At 45.7% G+C, this 12,770-nt stretch overlaps 1 protein-coding gene across 1 annotated transcript; it reads right to left on the bottom strand.

The window, feature by feature from the left end:
* Window positions 1-3,751: 3,751 nt before the first annotated feature.
* On the bottom strand, window positions 3,752-9,192 carry LOC146209299 (juvenile hormone acid O-methyltransferase-like). Its single transcript, XM_084579937.1, has 4 exons — window positions 9,068-9,192; window positions 7,744-8,089; window positions 5,813-5,969; window positions 3,752-4,029 (listed from the first exon to the last, which is right to left on the bottom strand). The coding sequence occupies exons 1-4, from the start codon at window positions 9,190-9,192 to the stop codon at window positions 3,863-3,865; spliced, it is 795 nt and encodes a 264-aa protein (XP_084436063.1). The 3' UTR covers window positions 3,752-3,862.
* Window positions 9,193-12,770: the final 3,578 nt, after the last annotated feature.

Here is a 12,770-nt window from a genome sequence, read left to right as displayed (position 1 = left end):
GACCGGACGGCCCCTACGGTAATCCATAAATTTGTCAGTTGTGTAGCTCCCGGTGCTGTACTCGCCAGCGAAAATCTGGCTTTGCTGAATACTTCGTCGCCTATGCAAGCTGCATGCTCACGAAGGTATGCAGAGTCCAATTACTCAGTCACATAGAAATAGAGATTGGCTGTACTTTGACCTGTACCCTAAGTCCCCCTTACCACTATGACCATCCTTTGGAAGTTGTGAAGAACCACCATGCGCTTTGCTGGCTTTCCTCCCTGAAAGTCCAATTCGACCACCTGGTCAGGTGAGCTCTTCCTTTGCAGGAATTCGACGTCCTTTTAGTCTACTTCTCCGTCGCAAGCATGAAGGCGCCAATACCCTTTCTCGCTGCCCTCTTCCAGCTGACGTCGCCTGCCTTTACACCTTAGACGCCCCTGCGCCGCCGCTTCACATCAGCCGCATGCCTTCTGCATAGCGGAGACACTTGGGTAGCTTCTCTTATCAATTTACACTCCGATTCAATGATTGCTCCTCCATCTCGTGAACTTCGCCGCCAAGAATCCCACTTCCCTATTAGCGGCGACCTTCTTTAGCGCCGCAACTACAGTGGCAATGGCCGCAATGGTTTCTAGGCATTCCCCGCCATCTAGGCCCGCAAGTCTGTGACTAGTCGTGCCCCGTTAATATGACCCCCGCTAATATGGTTGACCCGAATTATGAACAGTTTTTCTGGGGACGAAACTTTTTCAATGTTTTTATGCCTCGTTAATTGGAAACTCGCTGTCTGGGCAATGAAAAAGGGGAATAATGCACACTGCCCACTTGAGCCCATGTACTTTTGTTCCGTTAATACGGACAGTGCTTGAAAAAAAGCAGGAGTCCGAACGCAAGTTAAAAAAGGACGCGCCGCCCGCGAACCTACGCGACAGTCGATACGGCCGGATGCCTGAACGAGTACTGTGGGGTTGGAAAGAACCAAAGCGGGCGTGCCCCATTTTAGGAGAGGGGGGGGGGGGGGGAGCGCAGAGAAACGTCCACAGCAAACCGAGGTTCAGCTATGTAAGGAAGACCCCGAAAGAGGGGAACCAGTAGATTTCTGGGTGCATCGGAAGTGTCGCAACGAGAGGCCGCAGTCAGGAAAACAGCAACATGTGGTTGCAATAAATTCTGCTGGACGTGAACAGAGCGGCCGGTAAAAGCGTAAGAAAGAAATTACAGGAAGAAAGACAAGTGCCTAAAGTGGCAGCGGGAACTGAAGTTTTCCTTCCCAAAGCACAAGAAGCCGTTAACGCTTTTCGGTCAAAGTTAAGACACTCTCAAAGTAGACCGACCAAAGAAAGGCGACGAGCACGCCACCAGAATCGGGCGTCTCGTCCTGGACGTGCTTCCCTCTCATGCGCCTGGTTTTCACCCCTCAGGGGGTGTATGAGACCGACAAAGTCGGGTCGGAGAGGCCTATAGGGTTGAGAACCGGCTATCAGGCTCATGTATACGCTAGGGGGTCGAGCTAAACGACCTTCGTGTCGGGTCCCGCCAGCCCGACTGTAGGGGGTTGGTTGGCTCACTAGATAGGCGTGGGGCATGTATACGCTGACGCGTCGGGCAGGCGCCTCCTCTCTTGCCTCCTTGCTGGTCGCGGACCGGACCGTGAGCTGTTCGTCTGAGAATTCCTCCTTTTTCTCCTCTCCCGCCTGCGCCTGGTTCTCTTGCTCGTCGTACGGTGTAGCAGCCATCTTTGCCCTAGAGAAACGAGCTCATGTAAACGTGGACGGGTGGGGCTGACTCAGCTCGAGAGCCGGCTTCCCCTTCCGACCTGCTTGTGTTAGGCTCATGTATACAAGGCTCCGGTTGCGCTGCCGAACTGCCACATTTTAAGGCCCCAGGCGGTCCGCATGTCGGCTTCGTTTTGAGTCAACGATAAAACTGTGGCAAGATCTGAGCTCTTTGTAGTCGGCTAGCCGTCGTTTTAAACTGTACTCTAGCTTGCCGTGACGAGGCTATTTTGAAGTGGTGGTGAGTAGAGGATCGGACGCTGATTCATCGGCCAGTAAGAAATTCGTGCTGGAAAGTTTGACTAACACAAAGCCCACCATCACGCGTGTCATGGTGCGCGAGTCACTTCAGACTGCACTACAATTCTTTTCAATTTTATTCATGACTCATTATTGTAAATGACTTGCTTTATGGACACTTTTGTTCGGAACCCACCACACTGACCCACAATGCGGGCATGCGGGGGTGTTCACGACATACCATCGGCTACACCTGCGATACTACTGGAGGGGCATATAAAACTTTCTTCTCAAATACGTTCCTTCATGTCTCACGTGTCCACGCCGCAAGTCCTCTCCTCTTCGTTCGGTGGGAGAATTGTAGCCATTACCTTACTCGCCACCACGCCCCTTTGACCGCGTCACTAATAATTTGTACTGTCCGCTCCCGTAGACTGCCGCTGGCACCCGTTGGGCTATCTTCACGGTAGACCATCTGACGAGGATGCAGAAACCGCTACCCTTCCATATGCCACTGCATCAGACGTAGCCTTCTTTATTTTGTAGCAATTAATTCTTCACCACGTCGCATATCGTGAACTACTGACAGGGGACGCGTCTTTTTATCTGATGTTCAAGTCGTACTCTGGAAATGCCACAGAAATTAACGGACTCAACGAACGCTGTAACCATTGGCGACAGGTTTTCTAAGTACGTCTCATTCGACCATTTCGACTGCGATTTTGTCCTTCCGTACGTAACGCACGCGTACAATACCGCCACACAGTCAACTAACGGTTTCTCACCGTTATATCTGCATTACGGCCGCCACCCGTCTGCTCCACTAGATACCAGTTTTCCGTGCCATCAAGGCGCATCTGAGAACACCCCTGCTTCTAAAGATGCCTGACACGCAGAAAAGTGTCGCCAAATCGCTCGGCCGCTCAGTAGTGATGCCCAGACTCACCGGAAATCCAGCCACGACAACCATCAAACGACACCGCAATTGTGGATTCCATCAGGTACTCCCAGACTATCCTGATAATTTATTGCCGATTATCACAGCTCTTATCGTGTCCTGGAGCGCCCATCTCCTGTCAATTATATTGTGGAGCTCTTGTCGCCTTCTTCTGATCTCCGGCGACGAGGCCATGAAACTACGTCCTCGACCATCGCCTTAAAGCAATACTACGACCCTGTCATCTTCCTTACCTCGTAGTAAGACGAAGTGGCTCCTCCTTTCCCCGCGGCCACTTTTAAAATCAAGAAGACATTATCAAGACAAAAAAGAAGCGGTGTCTTGAGTGGCATCGTTATCGCTGCGTGCGTTTGTCCTGCCTGTACGCGGACTGTTCCCGTCGCTGCTTTTCAAGACCCCGCACCACGAATAAACCCCCAATCCCACACGCCGTATACATAGAGCTAAGTCTAGAAAAGAGGCCTAAACTGGAGACGGGAGGCTTGTGTGCCTAAGTATAGATAACAAGTGCACACTATTAGGGTGTCTCGATGCCACCCAATGGAAGACCGCAGTCACGCGTTCTTCCATTGGGTGGCATCGAGACTCCGCGAGTAGTCGAAAGCGTTGCGGATCATCTTCTAAAATTACTCAGCCTTAAAATTTCTCATGGTAGTCTGTAAATTTCATTTTCGGGTCTGCTGACTTTACCTCCGTATATAAAATGCACATTTTTCTTTTCCACGTCGTTATTATTTGCATTGCATAATAATGGCCGACAATAAATTTCCTTAAAATTTTTTTATATCGTTGTTCGACAAATGACGCTTGTCTGTAGCGACATTTACACGCAGTGTCAGAGTTCATAATATCCGTCTGACGTTTTTCACTCCCTTTGGCCCTGCAGGAACCATTGTTGTTTTCATTATTTGGGAGGCTTTTCGGCGTGTATAATAATCATTTTCCGGTCCACAATTTTTCCTTCGTTCGCGGCCCTCCAAATCTGGTCGGTGAAATCTGCTACGAATTCCCGCAGCTTTTCTTTTTCCTCGTTAAGAGAAGGAGTAACTGGTTCGAAGAACATGAAATCATCTGGAAGAGAAAAGGTGTCAACGTGAGTGCCTTGGTTTCACTGAAAATCACAGCAAGGCATGACAGCATCCTCGCCCAAAAAACGTACAGTTGACCTTTGAGAAGTCAGAGAAGTACTATGCCTTTTCACCAAATCTGACAACACGCACTGTCTACGCCATTGACAATTGAATCTTGGATGCTTCCGTATATTTTCAATATTATTGGCTGGAGTGGTTTAGAAACATACAACTCAATCACCGACGATCAGCAGAGAAATCAATCGGCTAATCCTGATACAGATTACAAACAAGAGCTTTAGACATATAAAAAGTTATATATATATATTATATATATATATATATATATATATATATATATATATATATATATATATATATATATATATATATATATATATATATATATATATATATATGATGCAGTCTTTTGTTAAAAATGAAGCGTTGCTTCTGGAAAAGCATGCGCCACTTAAAACAGCAATATCTACGCTCTCATATTTAGCAAGAAGAAAACATTCCAGCACCATAAGAGATCAGATTATCGAGATCTAGAAGAAAAGCTAGGATTAGGGCCCACAAGAGTATTCTGTACATTTGAGAGTTGACTAAAGTTCTCATATGCTCGTTAAGAATATTTGAAATTCAATATTGCGTGTGTTATCTTCGTTTTCAATCAGCCAAGAACAGAAGATATGTTTAGCCTCTAGGCTAAAATATTACGGCTATATTTATAACTTTTGTAAAGCCGCCCACAGACTTCACAAGAATGACTGAAAGCGTGACCTGGACTGCCGTCAGTGCCACGAAGCGCAAGTCATTGGGTGCGAGATAAATCTATCGGTGCGTTTACGGCGACCGACGACAGCTGGTCGGCTCATCGCTTTCACTGCGTTTTAGGCGGTTCCAGATCTCCGCGCACACGAGTGCTCGTTACGTAACCATCGCTTAAGTGACATCCCACGCCTTGACCATGCGTTACAGTATGTTACCGGGGGAATTCCAAATTGCACGCTAAGACACCGCAGCTCACGCGCATCGCGAATTTCGTGGGAGTGGTGCGGATCTAACAAAAATAATATTCTTGCCAGCGTCGTTCACTTGCACGTGAATTCCGCGGGCAAGTCACTGGTATTGTGACATAATCAGAAAAAAAAAAAAGAAAATCAAGCAGCAATGTAAAAGCGAGCTAGAACAATCGGTAAGATTTGATAACAGTTAAAGCTATCGCATGAAATTATGTCCCGCGCTTCCCGCGAGCCACCCCTGCGGCAGCTTGGCTCAAACTCTCATGGTTTTCCGGTTCCCTAGGTAAAAAAACTGCATCGCGTTGCCAACGTGTTCGAAGCCACAAGGCGAGCAAACGCAGAGAAGCACCTATGTAACGAGCGTGCTTCCTACGCGGCAATCGAGAAAAGTCTAAAAAGCAGTCAAAGAGAGCTGCGCACCAGCTATCGTCAGCCGCCGTAAACATAAGAACATTATCTCGCACTAGATGACTATCGCTTGACGACGCTGGAGGCAGTCCAAGCCACGCTTTCGGTCATTCGTGTTAGGTGCGTGGACGGCTCTATCTTAATGTCTTCTTCCTCCTCGGAAAAAACGCGACAAGTATGCAATTCTTTGCAATGATAAAGAAAAATATAAAAATAATATTGGACCCGGCATTTAGGAGCCCATTCTCGGTTTTAAAAGTCATTTCCCGAGAAGCAGATTTCGTTTCTTTAACAAAGCTCTAAAGGCTTATTCCATGCAATGAATTCTCGTCTGTGGAGATTACTTACTGATCATTTGGTCTTTTGTCCGTTTTGGAGCAGGATATGAGAAAACCTCGCATGCCATGGGAATAAGGTTCGTATACTTAAGGAGATTCCTTGCGTATTTCCTGAGAGATTGTATATCCTTCGGTCCAGTTATCCCAGGCGTCTTTTCATCCAGCATCTGTGCCATGGAAATACAATCGTTCAAGTATCGCGAGAACTCTCATATTAAAAGAAACTGTCATCAGCGAAATAATTGAAAGTTGGTCCTTATATTTCGCGGAATGAGCATGTGTAAGCAAAGGTTTACTTGTTCGCACATGCAACGAATAATAATGTTTTTTCCACCTAACCCTTCTCGTCTCGAGAACAGCGTCTGTTTGTTAAATCCATTCTTATGTTACTTAATGTAGTAGTACCCATATAACGCCATTTACAATTTCTATACCAGATGCCCCGTGTACTGAATAAGCTTTATATCAAGTGTTCATTTTTTTTTCTGAGCTTTGCAAATTTCTGTAGTCGTATGCATATTCCGCCCTAATTTTAAAGATTTCAGAAATTAATCTTCATTTATAATGTTTCATGATGGGAACGGCTGACAGTGCGCGTTTTTGATGCGACAGCTGATTCATCAGATAACAAAAAAAAGCTGGTCTTACAAGTCTATGTCTAAATATTTTAAATGTTGCAATTCCCGACTAAACAACGCGCCATATTGCTTTTGCTGTAGCTTTTGTTAATATATCTTGTACCTTAATTCTCTTTGACTGTTCACGTATTCGAATTAATATTAATAAATGACGACAATACTAGAAGATCAATGCGGTTATACTGAGAGAGATATGCGTAACCGCTGTATGCTAGCCATACTTATGTGTGGAACGGAAAGCTGAACGATAGCATCAGGGATGAGCATAACCGGTGGGCACGCAGAGAAATACGGGGAGAAAAATAATAAGGTGTGGCGATGATTGGAAGGAGGAAACGAGAGTGGATCCGAAAACAAGGCACGCTTACATAACATACTCTAAATAAATACAAAAAGGATCATTAGAAGGGCACGCCGTAAAAAGCAAAGTACGTGATGGTCCCTTCACGAAACGGCAGTTATTAGGCGAGAACAAAATATTAGCTACACATATGATTTTGTTCGCAGGAATGCAGTTACTCTAGATGGTACAGAAGACTTTTTACTGGAGGGAAAGGACCTTTGTAGTGTAGTGGACAGTGTCAGCCTGCTGATGATAATGATGGTGAGGATCCACACAGAAGCTACATTCATCACTATGCGCTGTTATTATAAAACTGTGATGACCCCAATAAAACTCTTTTTCTTGCACGTAAGTCTAAGCTGACACCCGCTCAAGCGCTAGCCTATAGTCGGAGTCATCTTCGCTACTGAGTTGTAGCATCTGAAGGTGCTTGCATGGAGGAAGTGGTTGATTTCTGAAGTAAACTCTTTCAGAAATAGACGCCTCTTTCACTCTAGAAGAAATGTGATCATAGTGATGCCTTTGAAATAATTTTAGGTTTAGTTTGATTTAGGATGTTTAAGATGCCGAAGTGGCTCAAGGCTGAGAGATGCCTTAGTGAAGGGCTTCGGGAATTTAGACCACCTGGGGTTTTCTGACGCGGACAGCATTTGAGCGCCTTGCCTTTCGACATAAAAGCACCCCTGCTGCCAAGGTACCATCTCTTATCCCTGCGTAGAGCAAGCGGGGGCTGTAACCACTGCGCCACTGCGGCGGGGCTGAACTAAATTTAGGTAATGATTATTACTGCTTTTTAAACTGACTACTATACTGTAGCGCTATAAATAAAGTATCCCATAGAATTTAGCAAGTTTCATTTTGGGTAATGGTAATGATTATATTTAGGTCGAAAGGTGCCGACACAAAAAATTGAAAGGTAGTGTACAAAAGAATAAATTTCCAGCTGCTAGAGAAACTTACTTCATTGTACTTTGCCCACCATGGAAATTTCATAAAAGCATCCTTCATATCGTGAAATAGGGAGCCTGCCAGTATGGTGATGAATAGTTCTCCTCCAGGGGCCAGCAGTTTTTCAAAGTTCTGCATCGCCAGGTGGTGGTCCTTCACCCAGTGCAGCATAGAGAATGAGTAGACCCTCTGAAACTGTCCCTGTGCACGCACGAACTCATCCACGTCTCCCACGATGTCGAGAGGTAGGTACTCAATATTTGGATGCGGGTACGTCCGGCCAGCTGCCTCTATCAAGTTCTCAAACCGGTCTACCGCAACAAGGCGCCGGCATGGAAGGCACCGTGGTAGCAGGTGACTGTAAAAGAAGCAGTCGGAGGGAAACGTTCTCAAATATTCTACCCTTCAGGATACAGCTGATGATAGTGATGAACCTGGAATACACGTGCTGTGTATATCTGACTTTGAGGTATATTTAGCACACTGCAGAACTTAACACCCTAGTGACCATTAACGACTACTGAGAAGGCATTTAATACCCAGTAATACTACTTTTGAAGAACCTATACAAAGGACACTGAACAGCCTTCCCCATGAACGGCCCCTTCCTTCTAGTGGCATATTTATCACGGCTTTATGCATTCATCATGACAGAATCCTTGCTGAGCAATTTAGGTTTTTCTTTGCTAATTAAGTAATTTGTAAGTAATCTTTTAAAACAGTATGGACACCACATTTTGTTGGCATGTTTCCTCTTCTTAATAATATGCCAGTTTTCCTGTATGTGAATCACCACGTGGGCTTCGCCTACGACGGCTAAATAATATTTTTGCACAGCCTTTTCTAATGAGTTTCGTTTTCGAGGAAACGGCTCTGACGTTACAATCAAATCTAGGTCACGCGTGGAATGAAAAAATGGAATGAACGCACGTGGGCCTTGGTGTTCGATCTCGGCTACGTCGTTTATCGGGATCACGGTCGAGGCAAGCCGTTGTTACTTCGCTGGGCGGTGGTGTCTGGTTGAACTGTGGCTGTGTTGACGTCAAAACTGTCGTCGTACGTAGCGGCGGTGTCACTTTATAGCTTGGCCGCGTGATCGTCGAGGTAGGCTTCATAGGGTGCGGCGTCGTAAAGCGGTGTCGCTATCTCTCGTTGTCGGCGGCAGAGGACCGTCGGATTTTCGTCGTTGAGCAACCTCTCCTCCAAAGGTTGCTGCCTTTAGTTCCCCTACGGGGGCTAGGAGACCTTCCTTGAACGTAACTGCGGTCCGGCGATGCAAATCGTGAGCGATACACGACGGGGAGCGGGATGGGTGGTTTGACGACGCGTACTCTGCCCTGCGCCGGTTGTCGTCAATTTCAAGTGGTAGTTCACCAGGACGGGGCCGTGGGGTGTCGACGGCAAAGCCGTGCTGGCCGATGCGTCTGTGTGGTCAGTGGTGTAGGATGTGACCGGCCTCATAGCAGTGGAAGCATAGCGGGCGTTTGTTCACCTGCCCTGCCCGCAGTTTGGCGGGCAGGGCAGGTGGCGGCCTTCAGGTGCAGATTGTTCGCGTTGAAGGCAGTTTGGTGAGTCATGTCTGGGTGCAGGACGGTGTGCGGCAGCGGCGTAGTTCATTGCTTGGGGTTGCTGCACTGTATCCGTCAAGGGAAGATTCCCAAGCGCCAGCTGCATGGCTTCACGAATGACCACCATAAGTGTCGCTGATTGAAGTTGTTGGAATGATGGAAGCAGCCGGCGTAGCTCTACCAGAACAACCTCGTGGATGTGGTCTCGCAGGCTCTCTGCGCCTGTAGGTGATCCGTCGTAGGGGCTTCCATAGACCGCTTCAAGTGTTAGACTGCATGTATTGGCGCATGCTGGACTCAACAGGCCTCTTGATGGCCGGCGCTTCTTTTTCGATTTCGGCCACTAGCTGTTATCAGTGGATTCCTAGCAAGGCCTGCAAAACGCGATTCCTTCACACCTCTCACTAACAGTTTCACGTTCTCCTCCTACGTTATGTTTGGGTTAGTGCAGCAGAAGAGACACTTCATTTCATTGACGTAAACATGGACAGACTCATTTTGGAGCTGAATTCTTGTTTGGAGGATGGTCTCGGCTCTTTCTTTTCTGACTGAACTTACGAAGGACGTTAAAAATTTTCTTTTTAATGTCTCCCAATCCTTAATAGAAGTCTCATTATTTTCGAACGAGCTTCGGGCAGGTCCTTGAAAAGCCGAGTACATTTGCTTGAGATTGGCACGTCGTTCCAGCCATTGAATGGTGCCACACGGTCAAAATGCTTCACCCAGTTTTCCGCGTCTTCAGTACCAAGTCCTTAGAAAATGGGGAGCTCCTGGGACGGCACGAAGAAAACCGGTGCTGTAGACTCGGCCATTGTCAATGTTGGGCCTTCTAGCGGGGTTAACAGGATCCGGAAGCAGACCGTGTTCGGGTTGGAACCCTTGAAATCGGCGGCTGGCTCGATGACCTGCAGGCTTGCCCCCAGGGCGACGGGAATATGCTGATGTCTTCGCTTGAAGGGGTAGGCCGGATCTCAAATGCAGCACCTCTACCAGATGTAACGTGGTGGTGACAAGGCCGATGGCACAAATGAAAAGTATGGGAGTTCACTGAAGAAACACTTTATTGAGCTGACTTGCTCCCGCAGAACAACTAAGCGATTTGGCGGCGGCGATTGCAACAATCGTGCTCGGCGGTCGTCGAACAAAAAATGCAGTTTCACTCGTCAGCGCTCAATTTGAAGACGCCGAAGAAAGATCTATATAAAACCGTGAACTGTGACTGGCAACCCTGAAACATTGTAGAAGCACACGTGCGTGCCTGGATTTTTTCAAGATGTCCCGAATAATCTGCCGCAACAAAGGAATTGATAAAGCCGCGTCTTGCTAAAAAGAACATGAACAAGCAAATTATACAGAATCGATCCGTGCGTTCGAATCAGAGTGATAAGACCGCATGCCGGCGGCTTCCGAAAAAACAAAGCAAAGACACATTTTAATCGTTCGCGGAAATAGTTTCTTAACTGAAAAAAATTAAGGTTTATAAGATTCAGGGGAATGTTTGTAGACCTTTGGTAAAATACATTTCAGGGACAACTCAGAGCATGAAAATAGTAAATGCATTGAGCTCGACACTGTTTGCCAGATACGGCTTTCTTCAGGGCTTGACGATTGGACCTCTGCTGCTCAATCTATATGCCAGTGACCTTGCTGCCTTGCCATTATATCCTCGTATATACCAACATGCTCATGATACGGCTCTAGTACTCATACACTCTTCACGTGAACAGGCCACGAAAATTTTCTAGGCAGGCATAAGCAATCTTCTAAGTTGAATGAAATGTAATTTTATATTAGTAATCAAAGTAAGACAAAACATACGCGTGTTAACAGCCCTAACAAGTAAGCAGTGCTATCTAACAAAGTATACCTTGGTTTGCACCTAGACGATTTTTTTTTTGTGAATGGGCATATTGCACACACTCGTAACAAGCTACGAACAATGACATCACAGATGTACAGACTGGCTGTGGGTGCTGGTGCTCCTACCAAGTACAATATACAGGAAGACCTCGGAGAAAGCGTCGTATGATATGGCATTGCAAATATATGGCTGTTATGCAGTCAATAGGCAAGAAAGGGTGAATAGCATTCCTCACACAATAGACAAAAATATTTTCTTTGGAAATATGCTACACAACCTAAAAACGAGTAAAATATAAATGAAATTCAAAATTTAAATATATCTGAGCTGCGCTGTTATGTACTCAATGTATTAAAAACCGGAGTAGAAAACAGCAATCATAAAAGCGAGGACACAGCGATGAACAGAGACTGCATACCGCAATTATATACTAATTACAGTAAAATGATAAGACAGTATTTTGGGCCACTTATGTTTAATTCTATGTCATATAAACAATACAATATTACAAGCCTGCAAAAAGCCAGAAAAGACGGTAAAAGCTAGCGCATTTCATCTGGACATTCAAGTCTGTAGTTTTGTTAACTGAATTTCGTTGCACCAGAGGCATATTCCTATTTTTTCCCAGTGCTAAATGCAGCGCCATATATCTTACGTACATTCGTGAGCAAAACTGGTATGCAACACTCAGCGGGGCCTAGCTCGGGAACACTGCATTCAACGCAATCTTGCAACAGGAAACTGTTATTGAGACAATTGTGCAAGTACCCCCGCTTAGGTAGGTAAAATCGGCCAAATATTTTTTTTTTCAATTTTGCCATTAAACGGTCGTACAACATCTCATCAACACGTATTTGAAAATATGGGCTGAAATTAGCAACAAAAGTGGTCTACAAGTCACGCCCAACATGCCCACCCCTTAAAAAGGAGGGGTGGCTCAGAGTATAGTTTTATTTCTTTAAACAATTTGCTTGTAAAACTGCTAAAATATTTGTTCCCAAATTCATAGGCCAGTTTCTCCTCATGCCTAGCTTTAATTTTGAATGCAGACCACCTTTAAAACGCTTCAAACATAGGGTGCCTGGATTTGCGCGCTTTCTTGGAAGCGTTCCAAGGCACGTTCACAATACCTGTATAAATTTATCCACTGCGCGCGAGCTTTGCACGTTTGGCCTTATTCTACCTGTTTCTTCTAGCCGTGGACGTGTAATGCGGCTGGCTAGTGCAATGATGGAAAGAGGACAAGGAAGAAAGTCCTTGAGGGGCTCAGCAAAACGCCGGGAATATTTTGCATTGTGGCTCGAAACCGGATGGCCAGTGTTCGCGTAGCCAAAGAATAATTCTTGACGTCGACAGAATAAAAAAGGAAAGCCTTATAAAGCAAGCAGAGAGGGTGGTAGTGGTAAAAATTTTAATTTCAAACAGATACAGGGTAGGCGTCAACCTACCCTGTATTTTTTTTCTCATTAGAAGTGAGCGAATTGAAGGTAAAGAAAAAGACAAGGTGTGTTTAAATATCGTCAAAAATAATGAAAAAATTCCAATTATATTGCTAAAAAAAGCTGTTTTTTTTTGCCCATTAGAACAGTTCCCCGTCAATCGTCACAAGC

Source organism: Amblyomma maculatum, chromosome 1 (assembly GCF_055883805.1).
Source record: "Amblyomma maculatum isolate TAMU_Amacu chromosome 1, ASM5588380v1, whole genome shotgun sequence".
Taxonomy (NCBI): domain Eukaryota; kingdom Metazoa; phylum Arthropoda; class Arachnida; order Ixodida; family Ixodidae; genus Amblyomma; species Amblyomma maculatum.
The sequence above is the reverse complement of the archived record's forward strand: the minus strand, read 5'-3'. Positions and strand labels throughout refer to the sequence as shown.

Bases quoted from the DNA above. Each gene is read 5' to 3' on its own strand.
- LOC146209299 (XM_084579937.1), bottom strand. From the start codon at position 9,192: ATGAGGCCGGTCACATCCTACACCACTGACCACACAGACGCATCGGCC. The intron at 8,090-9,067 runs GCAGAGTACGCG...CTTCTTTTACAG, and splicing joins TTGACGACAACCGGCGCAGG to TCACCTGCTACCACGGTGCC. The intron at 5,970-7,743 runs GTAAGTTTCTCT...TCCATGGCACAG, and splicing joins GGTGGGCAAAGTACAATGAA to ATGCTGGATGAAAAGACGCC.